Genomic DNA, 22,570 nt, shown 5'->3' on the forward strand with positions numbered 1-22,570 from the left:
TAAACAACTAATTTTCTCGGTAATAAATATTTAGATTGGAGTCTGATTCTGTGTCTGTCTTAATTGGTCGATAATTCACTGACACAGTCCTTAGATTGGGCCTGCATAAACTATATATGTTGAGCCCGGCCCAAGCCCTGCTCGGAAGAGACCCGCCATTTATTTTCGACCCAGCGTTCCTACGCTCATTTGAACCACCAAGAACTCTCGCCCTCAGCACCGCAGGAGACCATGAGGAGGTTCCAGTTTGCTTTCAGGGCCTCACAGTCTCAAGCCAAGATCTCTAGGAACTTTTCTGATCTCTGCCGCCGCTCTTATTCCCAGATCCAACCGCAATCCGAGAGGTAGAGATCCCCTTATCCCGAATCCATTTCCGCGCCATTCTCCCCTTTATTCTTCTGCTATTCCAGCTGTATCGAGGCTTTTGCAGGCCTTCGTTTGGGATCGCTTTCGATATCGATGGAGTTATACTTCGCGGCAGCACTCCTATTGGTGGGTCTCCGCAGGCACTCAGGAGGCTATACCACGAAGATGGTGAGAATAATTTGACAACAAGCATATATATATATATGTGGTAGTTTTTAAAAAAAAAAAATGTTTCTATTTCGTTTTTATTCTCGGATAGAGGTTGGATCATGTCTTCTTGATATAATGAGATAATTGTAACTTATTGGGCGTTGAATTGCCTGTCGTGCATTTTGTCGAACAATTTCTGGACAATTTTAAGATATCTGCGAAGCACCCTGTAAATTTACACAATGCTTAGTTTGACTTGATCAAATATACTTTTGTCAGAAGCAGAACCTTTTGATTAAATTGAATGCAACTTTCCTGTTGGTTTGTGATCCATCATCTTTTCCTCCTTCGCAGGCACTTTGAAGATCCCATTTCTGTTCCTAACTAATGGTGAGTTGCAATTGTAATTTTACAAAATATTATCTTGATATTCTGATCTTTAGCTTCCTCTTTTTTTCCTTCTTCCATTATCATCTGTTTTTTGTGTTGTTATTCTCAGAGATAACTGTGTTAAAGTAATTCCTAATTGGATTCCAGAGTGATGTTATGCAAGATTAAGATAACTGCAAAGACGATGATGCATTAAAGGAGTTATTAAAGGAAATAGCAGTTTGGTAGGCATATAGAGGTCAAGTTGGGATATTGTCTGGACTTGTTTGTACTTGGAGCTGGCTTGTGTTGGGAAATTGTGTGATCTCTGTTGTGTAGTTTTTACATTTTTAAATTCAAAGGGTGGTTAATGGTTTATGCATTTCAAAGCTAATGGCTTGTATACTTCTATTCTTAGTTTCTTACATTGGCCTACTTGCGGCCTCTTCTGAAGTTATTTCCATTAGAGTAGTATTATTTACACCATTAATTGGCTATTAAGATTATATTTCATTAACAGGAGGTGGTGTTCCAGAATCCAAAAGGGCCTCAGAATTAAGTGAGCTTTTAGGAGTTCATATTTCACCTTTGCAGGTACTTATCTTCACTGTTGGTATGGCTTGACTTCATGGACATTTATTTGAGAATAAACTTGTCTCTGTCAATGAGACGGATATACATATTGCTATGTGAAAATGAATTAATCTTCCTGTAACTACCAAAGACTCAATGTAGGCTAACTCTTTGCAGTCTATATTTTATATGATAGACTAGTACCAGCTTGACTTTTGAGTATGTATTGGTAACATGTACCACGTGTTGTCTAGTAAAATATTTATTGTTGACTATGCAAATCTTCCTGAATTATCTGCATAAGTTGTGGCCTGTAATGTGTTGAGTTTGGTTGTAGGATATGTAAGGAAGAGATGGAAAGTAAAATTAAATAAGTTTGATGGCCTATCAATTATCATGGTACGTTAGACATTTAATGTGGTGAGAAATATTTCAAATGAGTATAGAACTATAGCTTGAAAGAAGAAATCATCTTGGCTAATTGGGAATACTTATTAGTTGTATTTTGGGCCTTAGAACTTCTGCCACATGCTCATATTTCTTCTTGGTTTTCCCTTCACATTGAGTAGCCCGTCACCACATACCATGTTACCGCTTTATAAGCACCCATGCTGGAGAATATCTTGATAGACCCACATGTTGACTCACAAGGGTGTTTGTCTTGTGTAGGTCAATACATATGGGCTTCTGGCCAATTGGCAACCCCATGCCATTGACAAGACAATGCTTGCTTCAAAATGATTCTTAGTAATTTATCAATAAACAATTAGATTGCACTAGTTACATGTTCATCCAAGCCTCACTTATTATGCTTGTATTTCAGTTTCAGTTCTTAATTTCTTTTACTTTTTATGAACTTACCTCTGCGACCATTTTTGTTGTTTAATATTATTGCGATGCAGGTTGTGCAGGGTCATTCGCCTTTCAGAGAGATGGTGAATCGGTATAAACATCCATGTATATAAATTTCTAATACATTTCATCTTTGAACTTCTGTCTGATCAGTTAAACTTCATGGCAACATGCCAGATTGTCTTGATTATGTGAAAGTCAAAAGTTGATTTACCTTTAATCTGGATTTCCTGGTCTATATTTTGGTGCAGTTGAATTATCATCTTTGATTCTTAGATTATTTGACATCATTGGAGCATGCTATAGTCGTCTAAGCTTTTGTTGTTGATATTACCCTCTGCAGATTCAAAGATGAGCTCATTGTTGCTGTTGGTAAAGGTGAACCTGCTAATGTGATGTCAGAGTACGGATTCAGGTAAGACACTAGTAGCAAGTTAGCCTTATGTGGTTAGAGTCTGCTCCTCCAGAATTATCTGCTCAAATTATTGCATCACTAGTAACTAGTAAGGATAATAGTATGCTCATATGCATCATGGTACTTATAATATGCAGAAAAGTTCTCTCAATAGACGAATATGCATCATACTTCAGTGGCATTGACCCTCTCTCTTCCTACAAGACATGGGGAGTAAAGCAACCACATAATAAGAAGTGTAACTCTGAAGACGCGCATCCGAGATTTGATGTTTACTTGGACAGAGTTAAAGGAGTTTTTGTTGTTAGTGACCCTGTTGACTGGGGAAGAGATATACAGGTACTTTGTATGCCATTGTGCTCGCTGAGAATTAGAAGTATAGAAGTTACACTGTCATATTGTACCATTCTCTGACTTGATAGGTTAACAGAAAATACCAGTGAGGGGACTCGAAATCACAGGAAATTCTAGAGATGATTGATAGTTAGAATGATGTCCATCATTGCAGGTACTTTGCGACATCCTAAGGACTGGTGGACTTCCTGGAAAAGAGAGAGGACAACAACCTCCTTTATATTTTGCATCTGACGATCTTGAATACCAGGTAAAACAAAGTTCTATGCATGGAACTCTCATTTTTTTCTTGAATTACTATGGAGCCCTCTACAATGATATTTCTGACTTCCAGGCATCTTGCATAGCTTGCCATCTATCTAGGCTCTGGTCAAATTTTGTTGCTGACTTACTGTAAAAGAGTGTAAGAGAGCTAACCTTCACATTTCTTTTAGGGCAGGCCGTGTTCCCTTCCGAACGGCTTGGAATGGGCGCATTCAGGATAGCATTGGAAAGCATCTTCAATACGTAAATATAACAATTGCAGGTTCTTAGTACTCTTTGCGATGAAAATTCTGCAGAATCCTCATTGTTTTGCTGACATCAACATGCAGAGTTCATGATAATCCTCTGGAATATATGTCTTATGGCAAGCCTAATCCATTTGTATTCAAGAATGCTGAGGCTGTCCTAGCAAAACTCATCTCCAACATATACCATGTTCAGGATTCTACAGTGGAAGGGAGAGCACATTCATTCAATACTTTCTATATGATTGGTGACAATCCTAACGTTGATATTAATGGTGCCACAAAGGTTTGCGCAGCAGAGATTTTATTTCTACTCTCACATAGTGCTACTTTGAGTCGTCAGTAATTCAGCTTCCGACCTTTTATTCATTTGCACAGGCAGGACGCACCTGGTTTTCTATTCTTACCAGGACAGGAGTTTTCAGGGGAAAGGATAACCACACACAGTTTCCTGCAGATATGGTGCACACATTTCTTCTAAATTGAACTTACTTGTCTTTGCATTTTTTCGAAAATGTTTAGGGTCGCATTTAGTTTTCCTAGATGTGATGCCAAGTTCCCTCAGAGAATATAAGCTACTAGAGTTGAAGTCATCAACCACATGCTTCCACAAGAATGCGGCGAGACCTTTTACTTTTATTATTCTAGTCACTCCTTTTGGCAAGTTGAATAATTTGAATAAATTTCTGTGTTTGCAGGTAGTTGATACTGTTGAAGAGGCTATTGATCATATTTTGAGAAAAGAGTGCAAGTGATGCTCATAGTTCATCAGGCTAAACTATTTTGATTCTTGGGCTATTCCCAGTGTATTAAAGGTGGCAGCTGATGGTGGTGGTTATTTTTGAAAAATATTACAAGTTATGAACATTAGTAGGTAATATTGTTGGAATTTGCTGCTCTGAAGGTGGTGTCATTTTTAAAACTCTTTCTCAGCAATAAAAGTGTATAGACCCTATGCTCGATACTTCATATTCGTGCATGTTTTACATTGCCATTGATTACGAATTGTTGGATTATTAATGCTGTAATTGCGTTTGACGCAGATACTGCATTCATGGTTTCTCACAGTCACAGTACATCTCTTCCTATTCAATTCCAGATATATTGGAATTATGCATAATCTACGTTCTTTTTTTTTCAGCATAATTCTTTATCCATATATCTTCTTTGAGCCTAATGGACCTTTTAGAGGAATAAAAGGGCAACTACCAAGCCCATTAAACGATATAGAAAATAATTAATAAAGGGCCAATGTAAGGGATTAATGGGCCGGATCACATGGAGAGGCAACTACCGAGCCCGCTAACCTCTCACCTGCAAGACACGTGCTGATAGCATCTACGCAACGGTTCGAAGATAAGATTATCTTCACGTTCCTCTCACTCTTTCCCCGCTCCCAAATCCCATCTCCTCTTCCCCTCCAATGGAGGCCTCCCTTTGCTCCTTCCCCTCCTCCAAGCCCCCTCCTTTCTACTCCCACCTGTCCTCCCGCTCCCAAACCCTAACCCTAACCATAAGACCAACCAAATCCCCTTTCCCCTCCTCCTCCTCCTCTTCCTGCTCCACCCGTCCCTCCATCCGCGCCGCCATCAGCCGCACCAAGAAGGAAGAGACCGTCGAAGCCGTCAAGACCCAGCTCGAAAACTGCTACCTCCTCGCCGGGATCCGCTACAAGGGCCTCACTGTCAAGCAGCTCCAGGACCTCCGCGGCGCCCTCCCGGATTCCGTCAAGCTCCTCGTCGCCAAGAACACCCTCGTCGGCAAAGCCATCGAGGGCACCAAGTGGGAGGCTCTAAAGCCGTGCATGACGGGAATGAACGCTTGGCTGTTCGTCCACACGGAGGAGATCCCGGAGGCGCTCAAGCCGTACAGGAGCTTCCAGAAGGAGAGGAAGCTGGAGGAAAACGACTTCACTGGAGCGGTGTTCGAGGGCAAGTTTTATGGACCGGATGACTTCAAGGTGCTCGAGACAATGCCGAGCAGGGCGGAGGTGTATGCCAAGCTGCTCGGGGCGTTGCAAAGCCCCGCGATATCGCTCGTCAGCACACTGCAGGCGCCGGCCAGGGATGTCGTGCTCGTGCTCAAGGCGTATGTTAAGAAGCTCGAGGAAGAGGCCGGTGGTGCTCCGGCTGCTCAATGATGACTTGTTTGTAGCTCTTCGCTCTGAATCCCCCCACTACTCCTTTATTATAGTGTGAAGTTATTGTTTAAAATTTTCAATGATTTGATTTAGCTTTGAACTATGTCAAAGTTTTTGCAAATCAGAATGCACTTGCTATCTTTTATCAAAGGAATCTCAAAATGATTCATTGCAGAATAAGGCCAGAGCAATGCCAATATGACATGAAATTTGCATGAAATCTAGCAAGTTTAAATTGGCAAGATGCTTTCTTTTTATCTCATCAAGGCATCGCTTAGACAATACAGAGAATATATCAGAGGATCATTAGTCACAACCTCCTTAATGCCGGCTCCCTGGATAAAAGAATTCGACACCATTTTCCTTCACTTTGAAATGGAAATTTCGAACTTTTTGTGCTGATCGCCCATGACCAGTGGACTTTCCCTTGTTTACAATGGTCAACTGCAGAAACACATTCCAGTGGATTTGAATTAGATCAAGGTAGTGCAACAAGTTTCTGCTAGGTTTATTTCAATTTGAAGAACTGTGCCATGATACACAATACACATGATTGCTTCGCATGACATGTATATGAGGAAGCAGACCCTAAAATTATTCGACATTGTTCAGTAAGAGGATTTCGATTATCATCTATCAAGTTAATGCACTGGGATGGAACACATTTATTATGGAAGACATACAGGAATATGACATCAAAAATCTGTTCTTAAAATTAGCAAGAACGTCTGAAAAGTTCTACCGTGTTACATGATCAGAATCAATTTCAAGTGTAGGGATAAGTATTCCACCACAGATAGAATAAACTTGCAATACATAGCTGAGATATTTCAGCAAGTACCTGTCCATGGACATCGGCAGCCAAACCAGTGCTCAGTGGTGCTGCCTTTATCTCGACATCTGAAAGGTAGCGCAGATGCGACAGAAGCCCAGGGGCTTCCTCACTTGAATAAATGTCTTCATGGTTTAATATGACTAGAGAGCATTCCTGAATAAAAATATGCAAAGGAATTATATAAGTGAGGTTGAACGTAAGGCAAGGCAGGCTTGAATCCATCTATCTAACCATTTCAGAAGCAAGGGTGACACAGTAGTGCAGAAAGTCCAGGACATCATCCATGGAACCATGGGCAGCAATTTCCAAAAGAGAGATGTCATCTATCATAATAGTGATGGAGCCTGTTTTGTATTCTTTTGAGCAGCAAGCTTGAACTGCCCTTCGAATCTTGCTATACAGTTCAACAAAGCCTTGATCAGTGGCATTTTCCCCAGTTACACCTGTAACTTAAAAGCACAAACAAACACTTGATAGATGGCTTAAAATGATACAAACTTGCTAAGTTTGAAGCAATGTACTTTTACTTCCCCACTGACCTGGAAATTCTAGCAAATCAATGAGATGTAGCTTATTATTTTTCTTTTGCATGACTAGATTGCAACCCTGTAACAAGAATTACATCAGCTGCAAATTAAGCACCAAGTAATTCAGCTAAAAAAACCATCAAGTGAATAATAAGATAGTGAATGCAACAGCTTAAAGCCTTAAATATCATGGGATGTCGTGGAAAAAGAGAGTATCAAACCAACATCAACGCCAGCTTCTTAACGCAAGCAATGAAGCAGTGGAGTCATACAGATTTTTAGGAGGAATACTAATTCCTTTTTTTTATTATAAATTTAGAGCTTTCTCACAAAATCCTAATCGTCGTATACAAACAATGTTTTTTTGTAGACATCACATCTTAATTTCACCATTAACCACGCGCATAACCTGTTTGATAAAATGGCAACAAGAGCAGCACGCATAAAGGAACAACCGAGCAAGGATACAGTGCTTAGGGTTTAGGGTACTGACCAGTTTACGAAGAACGCGGTCGTAGTGGAAGAAGGTCTGGGCAACGGCGAGGAATACGACGGCGCCGCCGCAGGCGACGTTGGCTTCGGAGAAGAGAGCTCGCTTTAAGAGGTGGTGGAGAAGGAAGGCGCCGCTCGTCTCGACGCAGTCCTCGACGAGCACGACGCGGCCAGGAGGCAAGACTCCGGCTCCGGCCCCGAGGCCGATGGCCTCGTCCAAGAGGTTGGAGAACTCGGCCATCGCCTCCTCTCTCGTACCAAAAGATCACCGACTTCGATAGTGCGACTTAAATGGAGCAAAGCTTAACATTCTTTTTTTTTTCATTTAAATGGATTTTGTTTATTAAATTTTCCCAATATTTGGGAGCGAGAAGTCTTTACATTGACAAATATTTTCCAAATTATTTATATGAAATGTATTAATAAATAATTCCTTATATCTTTTATTTTACAAAATTAATTTTTCTATTTCTCAATGGTAGACTAAGTTGGGTGAAAACTACAAAAACCTTTTAATTTAATTTCAAGAAAAAAAAAATCCACCTTTACAACACAAAACATTTTAATCATATAATAAAATTTTAATTTTATGCTTCGTTATAAGCTACAAGTCTCAGAGCAACTACAATCAACTTTAAGTATAATTATTATCATTAAATAAGGGACAAGAAAAGTACCAATTCTAGCTCTTCCTATTCAAATGGAAGTTTGATTCTTATGTTTTTATTATTAAATATTATAAAGATATCAACTCATTAAATATAAATCATAAAATGCCTGATCAATAGCTACATACAGCTGGAGAGTGGAGAGTCATATCCCTACTATAAAAATTTATAATTTTTTATTCTTAATTTATAGCTTTTATCTGTATACAAATTCAAATTCTAAATAGGAAAAAATTTGCTCCCTAAGCAAAAATATTCTAAACTCTGCCAACTCATCCAAAATGGAAGCCATCGAACCTTTTTTTTATCATTAATATTAATGGAGGGATTGGGTGAGATTCCATCCCAATTAGGTTTGGTGTGTTACCTATAAAATAATTCTCCATAATTATCCATTTGATATGCATTTGAAAATATTCTTTAGCAAGAAAATTAAATGTAAATTTTACTTAGATTTAAAAAATATATTCTTACTTTTTATATAAAATTACAATATTAAAGTTTTAGAAATATACATGAACTAAAATAGAGAGATAGGTCTGTGATTCTATGGGGTAACTATTAATTTCATGTTAAATTAAGTGTTTCTACATTTGAGTCCCAATAATATCAGTTAAACTATGGATAATAATAAGTTTTCATGTCACAGATAATTTAAAAAATGCTGGTAAGTACTTCCCATACAACCAACGAACTCTAACCTTAAATTAATTATTATTGTAGAGAAAATTATTTGACGATTTACTATTGTGGTTTGATTCAACAGCTTAAGTCGACTTAATTTGATGGCTCAACGATACGGTAACTTTAAGGAGCTGCTTAACAGTGCGGCGACTTAAAACGATGACTCAACGTCACGATGACTTAATGTATTAACTAAAACTTAATAAAGTCTATGCGCCTTTGTATCAAGAAAGTGTTTGGGGTTTTTTTTCCGCTAAGCTTTCTACCGTTCGAACTCTTAAATTTCCACTTCATTAAAAATAAATTATCGATTTCAATTTTTCATTAGTGAAGTGTAATAGTGTATTTAATTACAAAATTTATTGATAAATTTATTTATTTTGGTTTCTCTCTCTAGACTAAAGAGAGAGGGAGGAGCTTCCTCTTTATTTCATCTGTCACTCTTCTCTCTCTCTCTGTCTCTCTCTCACTCCATTTGCCAGCTGAAGCCGACGATCTCAAATAGTGGAGTTGGTGAGAAAGGACGGAGGAGATGGGTTGCTTCCCCTGCACCGGAGAGCCGAGCAAGAAGCCCAAAGACAAGGAACAGATCTCACCTTCCTTAGGTACTCGAAATCTTGTTCCATTTGTGCGGCTTCTTTCTCTAAATTTTGCTCTTTCGGATGCTGTCTTGAATCCAAGGGTGTTGATCGAATCAATGTATCGTGAGATTTTTGGTTATTAATCTTTTTCCGGTTCTTGCCATTTGATGAGTATTTGATTATTTGAGCTCAAAGTTAGGGTTTTTCTAAGGGTAATTAGTTGATCCAAGTGATTTAAAATAGGATTCTTGGTTGTTCCCTAAAGGGATCATTAAAATATTCTCTTTTGTGGTTTTTATCTTATATTTTCGGCCAATTGATCGGTTTTTCGATTAGCTATGTCTATCGCTGTCTTGTCCTTCGAATCACAAATTATTGGATTAGATTTCACCTCATAGAATAGTACTGAAGAGATAAAAAGAGAAGTATCCAAAAGGTCTTATCAAAGTCATTTCCTTTAGGCTGTTTTAATTGAGAATAAAATTTTGAACCTTTCTTCATTATATTACCAATTTGTTTCTTTTTTCCCCATTTCCGGAATGGCTTTTATTTTTGGCAACATTTAATTTTCCTTATGTTCTTGAATTTGTTACTGGTTATGCCCCTGTTATATGATTTTCTTTGTTCTTTTGACAGAGAAATCAAAATCCAATGGTTCAGTGGAATTTAAGAAGCAGAGCTTACTAGAGGCAAAGGAGATTTCAAACAGTGGATCAGAGCACATTGCCGCTCAGACATTCGCTTTCCGGGAACTGGCTGCAGCAACCAGGAATTTTAGAGCTGATTGCCTTTTAGGAGAGGGAGGGTTTGGTCGAGTATATAAGGGCAGGTTGGAAAGTATCAACCAGGTGGGCTTGTATATCTTTTGCTTCCTTTTTCTCTTTATTTGTTGTTGCCATGTGCCTTTCTTAGCAAATTGATGAGAACACTAAAATTTGAAAATAAGAAAAGATTCTTTGTATTTTCCCTAAATTATACGATTTTCATCGCAAGATTTCCAATATCTAGTCTTATATTTCGGTAATATTCTGTTTACTTAACTTGTTTTTAAGATAATTATTTGCTTTTTGGTAAGTCTGATTGATAAGGCGCTAACATGGCATATCTATTGGTATTGTGGATAGGTGGTGGCAATAAAGCAGCTCGATCGTAATGGACTGCAAGGAAACAGGGAGTTCCTTGTTGAAGTTCTGATGTTGAGTTTACTCCACCACCCTAATCTTGTTAACTTAATTGGTTATTGTGCTGATGGAGATCAAAGGCTTTTGGTTTATGAATACATGCCGCTAGGATCTTTGGAAGATCATCTCCATGGTACAATACTTCCTACTGCTAGATTGCTTTGAATACATGCCGCTAGGATCTCCATGTTGACATATTTTTCTTTATGCTGACATTAGTTTACTTGCAATTACCTTGTCTGAATCAGACCCGTCACCAGATAAGAAGCGGCTTGATTGGAATACAAGGATGAAAATAGCTGCTGGGGCAGCTAAAGGATTAGAGTATTTGCATGACAAAGCCAGTCCCCCTGTCATATACCGCGATTTAAAGTGCTCTAACATTTTGCTTGGAGAGGGATATCATCCCAAGTTATCTGATTTTGGCTTGGCAAAGCTTGGTCCTGTTGGTGATAAAACTCATGTTTCCACGAGAGTGATGGGTACATATGGTTATTGTGCTCCTGAATATGCAATGACCGGGCAGTTGACTCTAAAATCAGATGTTTATAGCTTTGGTGTTGTTCTTTTGGAGATCATCACTGGAAGAAGGGCTATTGACAATTCTAGAGCCACTGGGGAGCACAATCTAGTTGCATGGGTAAGAGATAACTACTTTTCTACTCAGTGATGCATCCAAGTAACTCTATCACTTGTTTAAAGTTATTCAAATATATTGTTCATGAGAAACAGAAAATCGTCTACTTCATTTTTTGTCAGTATGAAGTAGTAGTTAGTCATCTTTTCTTACGGAAAATCACCTAATCTGAGATCATCAGTTTTGAAGCTCATAAGATGAGTACGACACATGAACCTTGATGTCATTTGAAGGGCAAATCCTTTTCCAAGGTTATATTCAATTCCTCTTGTTATTTCCTTTTCTGTTTTAGCAATTGTAAGTTGTTGGAAGTTGTTTTTTTCCCTCTTTTGCCTCATCCAATAGAATTTAACAGGTTGGAATGTAATTGATGCAAGTCATCTTTACTCTTCACTTAATTATTGACCCTCACTATACTATCAAATGTAAGACTGCATAGAATTTCTAGAGAAAGTGGCAGGTTTTCCACTTTTTTTTCTCATTCCAGTGTAGAGCTATGCCCATGTGACATAAATATGCTTGTTTTCTGCTACTCTCAGGCACGGCCCCTCTTCAAGGATAGGAGGAAGTTTCCCCAGATGGCGGATCCAGCACTTCAGGGCCAGTATCCCTCGAGGGGCTTGTACCAGGCACTCGCTGTTGCTGCGATGTGTGTCCAGGAGCAACCTACTATGAGACCTATGATAGCTGATGTTGTTACAGCTCTCACTTATCTTGCATCCCAGAATTACAATCCAGAAACACAACCCAATCAGAGCACCTCTCGTTCGACAGCTCCTGGTACGCCTCCTCGGACAAGGAGGGACATTTGATCAGAAACCAAGCAGTGTATCTGAAAAAAGCTACCAGTTTGAGGACACTAGACTGAAGCAGTCTGATTCTCTGCTCAAAATGTTCCAAAGTATTAACAATCCTATCATACAAGAATCAAGGGAGATTTTGCTATGTGCTTCAGCATAGTGCGTTCATCGGAGTTGAGCTATCCGGCATTCTCTTTCTCGCCGGCGTTCTGGTCTCTGGATGTTCAATTTTGTCATCCTGCGTGATTTACTTCTATATCCTCTTAAGAGAGTGCCTTTTGATTTTCTTGTACATGTGGTCTTCAATTCTTGTATTTATGGATGCGAGTCAAACTGTTGAGTTATATTCATATATATATATATATATATATATATATATATATATATTATTGCCTTATTGCCTCTAAATAGCAAATAGCATCTTGTTCTTATTGTGAAATATTCTACTAGACCCAAGTTTTGTGTTCGTATGGTGGCACATTACAAGCACAATGATTTGATCTGATAAATATTTTAGGCAGAAATGTAGTAAAATTAAGTCTAGATCTTTTTAAAATTTATTAGACTTCCTAATAAGCAAATATACTAATTATTCACAAACTTCATAGCAATCAATTATGCAAGGCTTAATTGCCACTGACATCTACCACTTTAAAATTAGGTAAACGACCCGTACGGATGTCCTAATAAGGGAACCTTGGCATCTAATAAAACACGAATTGATACATTAAAGTGGTACGGATGTCCTAATAAAAGATAGTTAAACTTTGTCGGTAGGATAACGGAGGCCACACCTAGTTTGACCTAGCAGTGAAGTGTCGGCTCTCAGAGCCAAAAATGGAAGTCTGTGATCCTCGTTGTGATTAGTATATATTTTTCTTGCCATCTTAGGCTACTGTTAAGCATAATGTAGATAATTATTGCTGTTTATTAGGATTATTTTAATTTTGGCAGGATCAATCATATTATGAGCATGATTAGTTCTTATCAAAGGTTAAGTATCCTAAAAAAAATCCCAATAAAGACAGGTGAATTTTAGTGTCCGGTCCATCGAATTCGCACCATCGCATTAATCACATGTCAAAAATTTATATTATGTTATGCACATGATCGATGCATCGGTGCGCACGGACAGAATTAGATTCTCCAAACCCTGGCCCAGCCCTATAAAATAAATTAGGCCCATGGGCTTTTGCTTTCTACCCACCCCAGATCTCACATTTCCTTTTGTGCTACTCTTTGGGAACCAATTCAAACTAAAGAAACAAGCACTCCAAAAAACTATCACTATCAATCCCAATTTGCTCCCAGAAAAGTGAACTACAAACGAAGATAGAGAATATGACATGTAGATCAGTACAAAAGAAACTATTGGAGCTGTCTCTCCTCTCATGCCAAAGCAATGTAGCACAGTATATTTCACTCAGGTTCACATGTCTTGGATGTTCTCCTAACACCCAACTCGTGAGCATAAAAGTGGCACAATGGCCCATGATTCCAATGCCTTTTCCCCCACTGCACTTGGTTCTTTGTTACTTGTTAGAATTTTTTACCAAACTAGCCTTCTTCTAAACTTTTTTTTTTTTACTAAGATAGATTATCACTCAAATATAATAATAAAAGAGATCTATTTTACTGTAGCCGTTAATAAAATGATGAAAAGTTCAGCATTTTATATAAAAGGATGAAGTACTAACAAGTTTAGTGTCTTATTCATATATAAAGCGTCCATCTGATTAGTGTTTTATGTATGACAAAAAAAAATATTAAGACACCGATTTAGTTGAATCTATTAATATTTATTTGAAAAATTATAAATAAACTACTGATAAGTTTAGCATTATATTGATATAAACCACTGATGTAATTATAGTTTTATTTTGTTAACTTATACATTTAGACGCTAAACTTATCGGCGTCTATATCAAAAATAAAATAGATTTTTTAAATATTAAATTATATTGATAAAAATAATTTGAGATGAGGCTAATTTGGTCACAAAAAAAAACTCTTCTTTGTTACATAACAAGTAGCAAGTAGCAAAAGAGACTCTTATCTTTTGTCCTCTCCCCTGTCCTAGAAATCACATGATCCTTCCACATATTTCTGATACTATGGGACCCAAATTGGCCAAAATGGGGATATATATATATATGATGAGGTATAAACATTATTACTTGTGTGAGTCTTTGAGTAGAAGCAAAGATAAGTGGCATAAATAATCCATCCAGCATTTCATCTAATCATGGTGTGGTGTGTCATGTAGATAAGAGAAAGTGGCACTATAGGAAAGGATACAGAGTAATCATCTCCTCATGTCTTAATTTGTATAATAATATCCTACATGGTATCATTATATGATATACTTTTTTTTAAAAATAAATAAATAAATAAATATATATATATATAGTACTAACTAAAGTATAACTCCAAATGTTTCAAGATCTTTAAACATACAATTTGTTGGATTTTGATGATCCAATCAATTCTCATTTTTGGGAATTGGTAAATCCATTTGAATGAGGATAATTTTGTCATTTAAAAAAAATTAGTCTGCAATAATCGAGGGTAAAGCAGCAATTAAAGCAAAAGGTTAAAAAATGAACCGAATTGGCAGCCTTGGAATCTAAAGCAGTAGACCGTATGCAGGAAATTCCTACATCCGGTACTGCAGGGAATCATTTCTTGAGCTTGGGTGCAAGTTATGACACCAAGCAACTGGTTGACTACTACACACCAAATTCACGTGTCAAGGCCGCTCCACCCCTAGACTTTTATTAATTACACCCTATTTAATACGTTTATTACAGTTTACACCCTATATTTTAGAAATAAATTAATTCGCCCCCGTCTTTTTTTTTTAATAAAATAGAGTTAAATACATCTTGCCTTATTATTTTATTTTGTACCAAAATTATTTTAACTTCCTGAAATTTTATATTACTCTGTTTCTATTTAATAAGCATGATTATTTAGTGATTCAAAAATAATAGTATAAAGAGGTTGTAAGTTTTTTTGAAACTTTGGCAGGTTATTTAATAATTATAATTTAATCAAAAGTATTTAGTAAGGTAAATGTTTATTTAAACCAGTAAAAAAAAATCAAAAGTCGCCCCGAGCTATTGTTGTATTTGTAATTAGGTTTAACGAAATAGTAAAAAGATAGGGTGTTAAATGAAAAGGTCCTCTTTGTCTTTTAATGTTACAAATTTCAAAACTCAGGAATGGGGGCCCACCCGAATGACGATGCACCTGCGGCACAGTATACCGCTACGCGAAAGGAGGCAGAGAGGGAGAGTAGAAAGACACCAACTGAAATAAAAGCAGGCCGACTAACTTCCCCTTTCCTGAGCCCCTTATCATCTCTTCACATCCAATGATCTTCTTGGTTTTGCCTCATTCGTCTCTGAAGTACCATACTTGAATCCAACCAAGGCCTGAGATGGTTCTTAGATTGGAGTCTAAGATGCCCAAAAACCCGATGCTAGCTTCAAGCACCCAATGCAGGTATAATCTTTTGGTTAATTTATTTGTATGTATATTGGTTTAATTTTTTTTTTTACTCATTTTACTTTGATTCTAGTAGTGATGGTGGGTGAATTCTTTTTTAGAGGGAATGTAGTAGGGAAAGGTGGTGATGATGGGTTTAAGACTGTAGATTGTTTGAGGGGAAGATTGCTTGCCGAGAGAGTGGCCTCCAAAGCTGCTAAGGATGAAGCAGAAGGAATGGCCAAAAGGGTACATTTTCATTAGGCTTATTCTTCTTCTTATTCTTCTTCTTTGTTTTTAAAGAAAGTTCTTTTTGTGATGTGGACTCTCTTTGTTTCATCTTTTTATTGTGTTATTTTGTTGATTTGATGCAGTTGGATGAGTTGGAGAAGAATCTGGCCGACGAGATCAAATGGAGGAAAAGAGCTGAGAGGAGGCTCAAGCATGCATTGAGGAAGCTGGAATCTTTGAAGATTTTGGATGGTTTTGGAAAATTGGATCTCCCCGAGAGTTCCGCGGGCTCCTCATCTTCCCAATTATTGTTGGGTCTTCGGATAGTGGAGGAAAACAAAGCTGAATCTTTGATGGTTGATTCGGGGCAATTTGGCTGCTTTGAAGAGGCGAAAGCGACATCGAGATCTCTTGATTTGATGATGGTTGATGCTATGCGCAGTTCGTCATCTGATGGTTCTTGTCATCAGTTGGTTTCTCAAGATGGGAGCTGGTATTCAGTTGGCACTGCACAATCTCATAACAAGGAGGAACCTCATCGAGATAAGGCCATTGAAGATTGCAGTCAAGAGGAAATTCTTGATTCAGCGAGGTGTGTATAGAAGACCTTTACTATTTCCTGATCTTGATGTTGATCTCACTAGAAATTCTTAGTTAATTGATTTCCTAATCATTTTGATGAGAGATTTTGAAGTATTTAGTCAGAATGGGCCGAAGAGTCTATTAGTAGACATTGTTCGTTATTTACATGCTTTGTTTTGCAGACTCACCTAATCGTAATTCTTTTGCATCTTTACCATTGTATTTAGTTTTGTAGAAGTCCATTCATGTGTGAGGCGATTTGGACTTTAGACATAATGGGGGAGATCTGGTACTCAAATATAGATCAGATTGCCATGTAACAAGGGAAGTAGTCAAGGTTTATAGACAAATTACTTCACTGAAATGGAGAGAGACGTGAATCATGCTATTCAAAAAAGTTATATATACTTGCATCTGTTGAAACATAGGATATTTCTCTGCTTTTGTCATAGAATGTGAAGTCCATGTCTTTCTCCATTGGTTGGCTGCACAGATGAGCCTAAATTACTAGATGACATGAACTACTTTTGGCACAATTTTCTGACTGATGCAATATTGATGACATATATTTCTTACTGCACCAGCATATGTACTCATATTTCGTATGTGCTATTCACTCCTCCCGCTGCCTAAAGACTGTTTGGCTTTATAACATGCCTGTTTTACTCTGCATGTGTTGCTTAAACAGCTTGTGGCATGTCATGAAGCCTCCTATTTGGGACAAAGCAAATAACAACTTGTATCAATTTAGTCAGGGCCTAATTTTTGTCTTTAATAATTTGGGTGTGTGGAAGACGGGTACATGCTTTATGAAACATAGAGTAGACTTCCATGATTAATATACCTCAGCCGAATGGTTAGACAATGAAAAATAAACATGCAACGATAGATAGAGGATAATCATATTCAACCCATATTATTAATAGTGTATGCAATGAAGAGACTGTTATGGTTGATTGATGAACAGCTCATGTGCGTGCATATATTATATTTTCTTCTTGTTCACATCCTCAATTGTCTTGTTACTACAATTGAGTATTATAAGGAAGGAGAGCACATTCTTTTCTTTTTGATTTCAAATGAAGATGACATATAATGAGCACCAAAATGATAAATTCACATCCAAAACTTAATCTTTCTAGGTGTTTGAATTTTCCTGTGACGGTGTATCTTCTATGTGTAGAACTTACTTTTTGCATGTCAGAGAGAGTCCCATTTGCTGATCATTTTAAGATGATCTCTTATCCTCCATGACTTGAAATTTGTGTTTTTTTTTCCTGAGCTCAAATAAATTTATCAGCTGTAAAATGACATAGGTAGCACTTGCTTTAACCGGGAAGATTGTTTAATTGCAATTCTGAACTGATGGTACAATCAAAAAAATCTTATTTGGATACATATGCATATAGTATGCATATCTCTTTTTTTTTCCATCTTAATTATCTTATTATTTTAATGAGAAATGAAATGTCTTCTTACATAGAAAATGCATTATATAGGTCATATAGTGGTAAAAAGTATCATTCTATAGAACTGTGTTATTTCTGCATCTAGTCCATACTCCAGAGTCATTTGTGACTTTTATCACAGCCAACATGATCCTAAATACAGCAACAACAATCCCAGGGAATGATTGAGAAATCTAATTAAATTTCACTTAAAATTTGCAAGTATCATGTGAATCAAGTAAGCATGCTTTGTGTTACTTTTCAGTGGTATCAAGCAAAAAAGGCAGAAAGATCACTAATGCATACTTTGATCCAGGCAACAATCTGTCTGCAGTAGTTCGGCAGAGACAATAGAAGAGCAGACTGAAAACGACGAGAATAAGCTGGCAATAGTCCCAGTAAGTGTGCAGCTGAATGTCGAGGCCCATAGAACAAAGATCAACAATGACGTGCAGGATGTTCTTCTTGCTTTACGACAAGTCAGAGAGCAACTAAGGTACTCGCTTCAGAGATCTGACATGTACTCTCATAAGGAGCTTTTTGGACAGTGAAGAAGACTCCCATCTAGCACTTGGCCTATACAATATATCCTCTCATCGGTGGTTACTATAATGTGGAAGAAAGTATAGTGAAGTCTAGCTTCTTTATAAGGTTATCTCTTTGTTTGTGCTTCTGTTTATGAGTTTTGATGCATAATAAAATCCATATCATCCAGAGATTGATTGTTTTCTACTATGAATTGTGATACTTTATCAACAACAATCAACAATGATGTCAGTTTTGAAATATAAATAAATATATGATCCTAAGTGTATTGATAGGTTTTAGGTTTGGCTTAATTCACTTGCCACCAAAGAAGATAACCTGTTAATGATATATAAGTTAACTCGCTTATCAATATAACTTGGTCCACAGATTACCCAGTCATCAAACAATGAGAGGAAAAAGAGGAAGAACAAGAAGAGAAGAGCAAAAGTTGGCTTAAAAAGTGGGGTTGTTACCCTACCACCATCCCTAATTTGATTCGTTCAGACCAAACTCACCACCCCATAAATAAAAAGGAAGAAATAGAAAAAAAGAATTCCAGAACAAAAACGCCCTCAAAGACAGCAAAAAGGAAGCAGAGCAGAAACACCCCCCCACCAACTGTTTGTTTTATTCTCCCAGAGAAAAAAAGTATAGAAAAAATATATATATAGTATCAAAAGGGGAAGAGAAATAGAGAAGTGACGACCAGCCTTCCTTCTCTTACTTACTTCCTTTTTGTTCACAATTTCCACACGGTTTTCTTCCAATCCGACGAGCGCTCGCGGTAATCTCCCAAACCCTTCCCTTTCGTGTTCCTCGTTGAAGTTTTCAGTGCTCCGCCGCCACAAAAGGTGACTCCTTTCCCTTTCCACGGATCAAATCCCATCTGGGTTTATCTGGGTCGGTTAATCTCGTCGGTTTTAGCTACAATCCTGTGTGAAATCGAGGAAAAACTGGAACGCGGATTGGAAATTGGACGATTTGATTGCTGGGTTTTTCCTATGAGGAGATGGCGATGTCCTCCTCGTTGATGAAGATTGTTAGCCCATGTTGGAAACCTACGCAGGAGCGCAGAGAAGACGATGTTGGGTCCGGGAGGGGAGGTGGAAGAGGTGGTAAAGCCGATGGGCTTCTTTGGTATAAGGATCTTGGCCGCCATGCGTGTGGGGAGTTCTCCATGGCGGTGGTGCAGGCAAACAATTTGCTAGAAGATGGAAGCCAGATCGAGTCGGGGCCGCTGAGCTTGGATGAGGCGGCGCCGCCTCAGGGGACGTTCGTTGGGGTCTATGATGGCCATGGTGGGCCGGAGACCTCACGGTACATCGTCGAGAATCTATTTTGCAATCTGAAAAGTATGGATTTCTCTTTCTTATCGTGGATTTAGTTTTCGTGATCGGGTAGTATATTATTAGATTTTAATGCAGCTAAAGAACTTGTAGTATTAAGTATTCTTAGCACCGAAAAGTTTATTGAGTACCTGGTCTATGTCCATGGAATTGATGAATGCTATTTTGAAAGTGATGTTTATGTTTGGCATGTATATAGGATTATCTGCAGCATTTCTAGAAGGTAATATAGAAATGAGGGCAGAAAGAGAAAGAACTTTTCAACAAAAATTTGTGTGAGAAAGATAGAAGTTCGAAAAATACATGGATAATATTACAAAAAATGAGGGACTTGAGAAAAGAAGTGATTTGTCCAGACAAAGTCGCAGATACTTCATCACATCAATGGTGAGCGAGTACGAGAATCCTGTTTACTGTACTAGATCTACACAATCCAAAGCACTAACATGGTCTCTGGCTAGATGCTAAGATGTCATGGAACAAGTTCTGATTCTCCAAACCACTTGAGCTTACAGTGAGAAGGAAAGAGACAACTTCTCTTTTAAACTTTCAGTTATCCATGCTTACAGTGGATAGTGGATTACCTGTCTATTCCCTTTGAAATATTAGAATAATATTGAAAAAATTTCATTGAATATTTTGTGACACAGATAATCATTTTCATTTGCTTGGTTTATTGTTGTCAACAATAGTTTGTTGAATATTGCTTATTGGATTTTCTATATGTCTACAAGATTAATGTGAGAGCTTCTATTCACTTAAGAGTTCCAGATTGTGGAGCATGACCAGAAGTTTGCTAAATTATGGTTAACGATCTTATTCCTTCTCCACTTGCTTTTTGAGTTTATCTAAATAGGTTGTATGTGTAGCAACAATTCCTTGTGGTAATAATTGTCTCTACTTTGCAGAATATGCTACTGAGCAGAAAGGCATGTCTTCTGATGTAATACACAAAGCATACTCTGCTACTGAAGAGGGCTTTCTCTCTCTGGTGAGAAAGCAATGGGTCACCAAACCTCAGATTGCCTCAGTAGGTGCATGCTGTTTGGTTGGTGTCATCTGCGATGGGGTTCTCTATATTGCAAATGTCGGAGACTCCCGTGTTGTTCTAGGACGATTGGAGAGAGGTATTAGGGAGGTCACAGCTGTGCAGATGTCATCAGAGCACAATGCAAGCATTGAATCTGTGAGAGAGGAACTGCGTTCATTGCATCCAGATGATCCACAGATTGTGGTCTTAAAACACAAGGTCTGGCGTGTCAAGGGAATTATACAGGTAATTCCTTTTGTGAACTCGTCATTGGCAATTGGATCTTAAACTGTTTGGTTATTCCACGAACATTTTCTTCTTTTAATTTTCTTTTGTCGCTTTATCATAAGATCTTGGGATTTCACTTTTACTTTTACTTTTGTAGGAGTACTTTGTTTTTTGCATGCAACTATGAAATTCTTTTCCTCTTATCTCTTGTATGCAGGTTTCAAGATCTATTGGAGATGCTTATTTGAAAAATGCAGAGTTTAACCGTGAGCCTCTATTAGCGAGGTTTCGGCTACCTATGCCCTTCCATAAATCAATCCTTAGTGCTGAGCCATCAGTACTGACTCATAAACTTTGTACAGAAGATCAATTTTTAATATTTGCATCAGATGGTCTATGGGAGCACCTGAGCAATCAAGAGGCTGTGGATATTGTTCAGAACTCACCTCGCAATGTAAGATACCTTTCAACTGTACTTTGATTTCCCAGATACTGTCAATAGTGGGATAGAATCTGTGTATTATATCTGTGTTTTTTTTAGATGGTAATTATGGGTGTAGTTCCTTTTTCTTCTCAATTTCTGGGTACTTAGTCATTCAAGCATTACCCGTTTTAAGTAAAACTACTCAGTTTTGTTGTCACAAGACTCTAGAGGTGTTTTTTTTTTTCCGGTACTGTAAACCAAACTCTAGAGGTTTAAAGTACTTGCGCAGTACTAACTAGCATCACCCAGGACTTCTATATCCCATATTCCGACTCGGTACTTCATGCTTAAACTTTTGCATCCTAAAGTAGGATGTGTGATTGTTACAAATTATTACTGAAATCATGTAACAATGCAGGGTATCGCGAAGAGACTTGTAAAAGCTGCACTGCAAGAGGCAGCGAAGAAAAGAGAAATGAGATATTCTGATCTGAAAAAGATTGATCGTGGGATTAGGAGACATTTTCATGATGATATCACTGTCATAGTTCTATACCTTGATGCTAACTCGACGAGTAAGAACTTCTACCACAGTCCTGTGCTTTCACTGAGGGGAGGTGGAGTTTCGCCATCGGTGCCCCAGTTCTGAGATTCTAGAATTCTTCAAAGTTCCCTCCCTCTTTTCTGGAATTTTTCTTGCTTCTATTAGCTTGAATCCAGGTATTCTTTCTTCAGGCCGCTACCAGGAACTGATTAAATTCAAGTGTGTATGTTCACAGAGACTACAGCATATTTTTTCCATTTATGGTGCCATATTCCAACTAAAACTGTAAAGTAATCCCAATTTTGAGACCATCGATTACCAATTTATAATTGTTCTACATGTACCTCGTACTCAGTAACAATTAGCTTAGGTATGGTTGTATTTATAGATCTGAATGCTTGCTTCAGTTCATCATCAACAGACAAGGATAGTTAAGGACTGAAAGCTTGTTCTTATCTTTTACAAAATTTCATTTAAATATATGTAAATATTTGATTGCAAAATACATTTTAAAAAATAATAATTTATAAATAAATATTTCTTATCCACCAATTAATCAAACCCACCTTTAATGGTTAAACTCATGA

General features: G+C 37.7%; 6 protein-coding genes across 8 annotated transcripts; 5 read left to right on the forward strand and 1 right to left on the reverse strand.

The window, feature by feature from the left end:
- Positions 1 to 152: 152 nt before the first annotated feature.
- On the forward strand, positions 153 to 4,557 carry LOC140790746 (mitochondrial hydrolase YKR070W). The gene is made up of 12 exons (XM_073140970.1): positions 153 to 344; positions 431 to 534; positions 871 to 906; positions 1,406 to 1,479; positions 2,361 to 2,401; positions 2,654 to 2,725; positions 2,863 to 3,064; positions 3,234 to 3,329; positions 3,519 to 3,586; positions 3,673 to 3,874; positions 3,967 to 4,050; positions 4,287 to 4,557. The coding sequence occupies exons 1-12, from the start codon at positions 232 to 234 to the stop codon at positions 4,341 to 4,343; spliced, it is 1,149 nt and encodes a 382-aa protein (XP_072997071.1). The 5' UTR covers positions 153 to 231; the 3' UTR covers positions 4,344 to 4,557.
- Positions 4,558 to 5,011: 454 nt separating this feature from the next.
- LOC140790748 (large ribosomal subunit protein uL10c) lies at positions 5,012 to 5,908 on the forward strand. Its single transcript, XM_073140974.1, has one exon. It carries the CDS (start codon positions 5,012 to 5,014, stop codon positions 5,726 to 5,728), a length of 717 nt encoding a protein of 238 aa, XP_072997075.1. The 3' UTR covers positions 5,729 to 5,908.
- LOC140790747 (elongator complex protein 6) lies at positions 5,869 to 7,937 on the reverse strand. Of its 2 annotated transcripts, none has more exons than XM_073140973.1 (5): positions 7,584 to 7,937; positions 7,103 to 7,169; positions 6,795 to 7,006; positions 6,570 to 6,716; positions 5,869 to 6,172 (listed from the first exon to the last, which is right to left on the reverse strand). In XM_073140973.1, exons 1-5 carry the CDS (start codon positions 7,821 to 7,823, stop codon positions 6,050 to 6,052), a joined length of 789 nt encoding a protein of 262 aa, XP_072997074.1. In that variant the 5' UTR covers positions 7,824 to 7,937; the 3' UTR covers positions 5,869 to 6,049. The 2 variants fall into 2 exon arrangements, with proteins under 2 accessions (XP_072997074.1, XP_072997072.1); XM_073140971.1 differs by having other exon boundaries at positions 6,795 to 7,012; positions 7,584 to 7,875.
- A 1,397-nt stretch (positions 7,938 to 9,334) lies between these two features.
- On the forward strand, positions 9,335 to 12,483 carry LOC140790662 (probable serine/threonine-protein kinase PBL7). The gene is made up of 5 exons (XM_073140846.1): positions 9,335 to 9,539; positions 10,152 to 10,363; positions 10,640 to 10,829; positions 10,945 to 11,336; positions 11,873 to 12,483. Exons 1-5 carry the CDS (start codon positions 9,467 to 9,469, stop codon positions 12,143 to 12,145), a joined length of 1,140 nt encoding a protein of 379 aa, XP_072996947.1. The 5' UTR covers positions 9,335 to 9,466; the 3' UTR covers positions 12,146 to 12,483.
- A 2,957-nt stretch (positions 12,484 to 15,440) lies between these two features.
- Positions 15,441 to 18,599, forward strand: LOC140790664 (uncharacterized). Of its 2 annotated transcripts, none has more exons than XM_073140848.1 (4): positions 15,441 to 15,640; positions 15,745 to 15,871; positions 15,997 to 16,445; positions 18,200 to 18,599. In XM_073140848.1, the coding sequence occupies exons 1-4, from the start codon at positions 15,576 to 15,578 to the stop codon at positions 18,432 to 18,434; spliced, it is 876 nt and encodes a 291-aa protein (XP_072996949.1). In that variant the 5' UTR covers positions 15,441 to 15,575; the 3' UTR covers positions 18,435 to 18,599. The 2 variants fall into 2 exon arrangements, with proteins under 2 accessions (XP_072996949.1, XP_072996951.1); XM_073140850.1 differs by having other exon boundaries at positions 15,483 to 15,640; positions 15,720 to 15,871.
- Positions 18,600 to 18,959: 360 nt separating this feature from the next.
- On the forward strand, positions 18,960 to 22,368 carry LOC140790663 (probable protein phosphatase 2C 38). Its single transcript, XM_073140847.1, has 4 exons — positions 18,960 to 19,763; positions 20,666 to 21,033; positions 21,233 to 21,469; positions 21,858 to 22,368. Exons 1-4 carry the CDS (start codon positions 19,421 to 19,423, stop codon positions 22,086 to 22,088), a joined length of 1,179 nt encoding a protein of 392 aa, XP_072996948.1. The 5' UTR covers positions 18,960 to 19,420; the 3' UTR covers positions 22,089 to 22,368.
- The last annotated feature ends 202 nt before the right edge of the window (positions 22,369 to 22,570 follow it).

This window comes from Typha latifolia, chromosome 6, assembly GCF_019914945.1.
Source record: "Typha latifolia isolate L0001 chromosome 6, TyphaL0001v2, whole genome shotgun sequence".
Taxonomy (NCBI): Eukaryota; Viridiplantae; Streptophyta; class Magnoliopsida; order Poales; family Typhaceae; genus Typha; species Typha latifolia.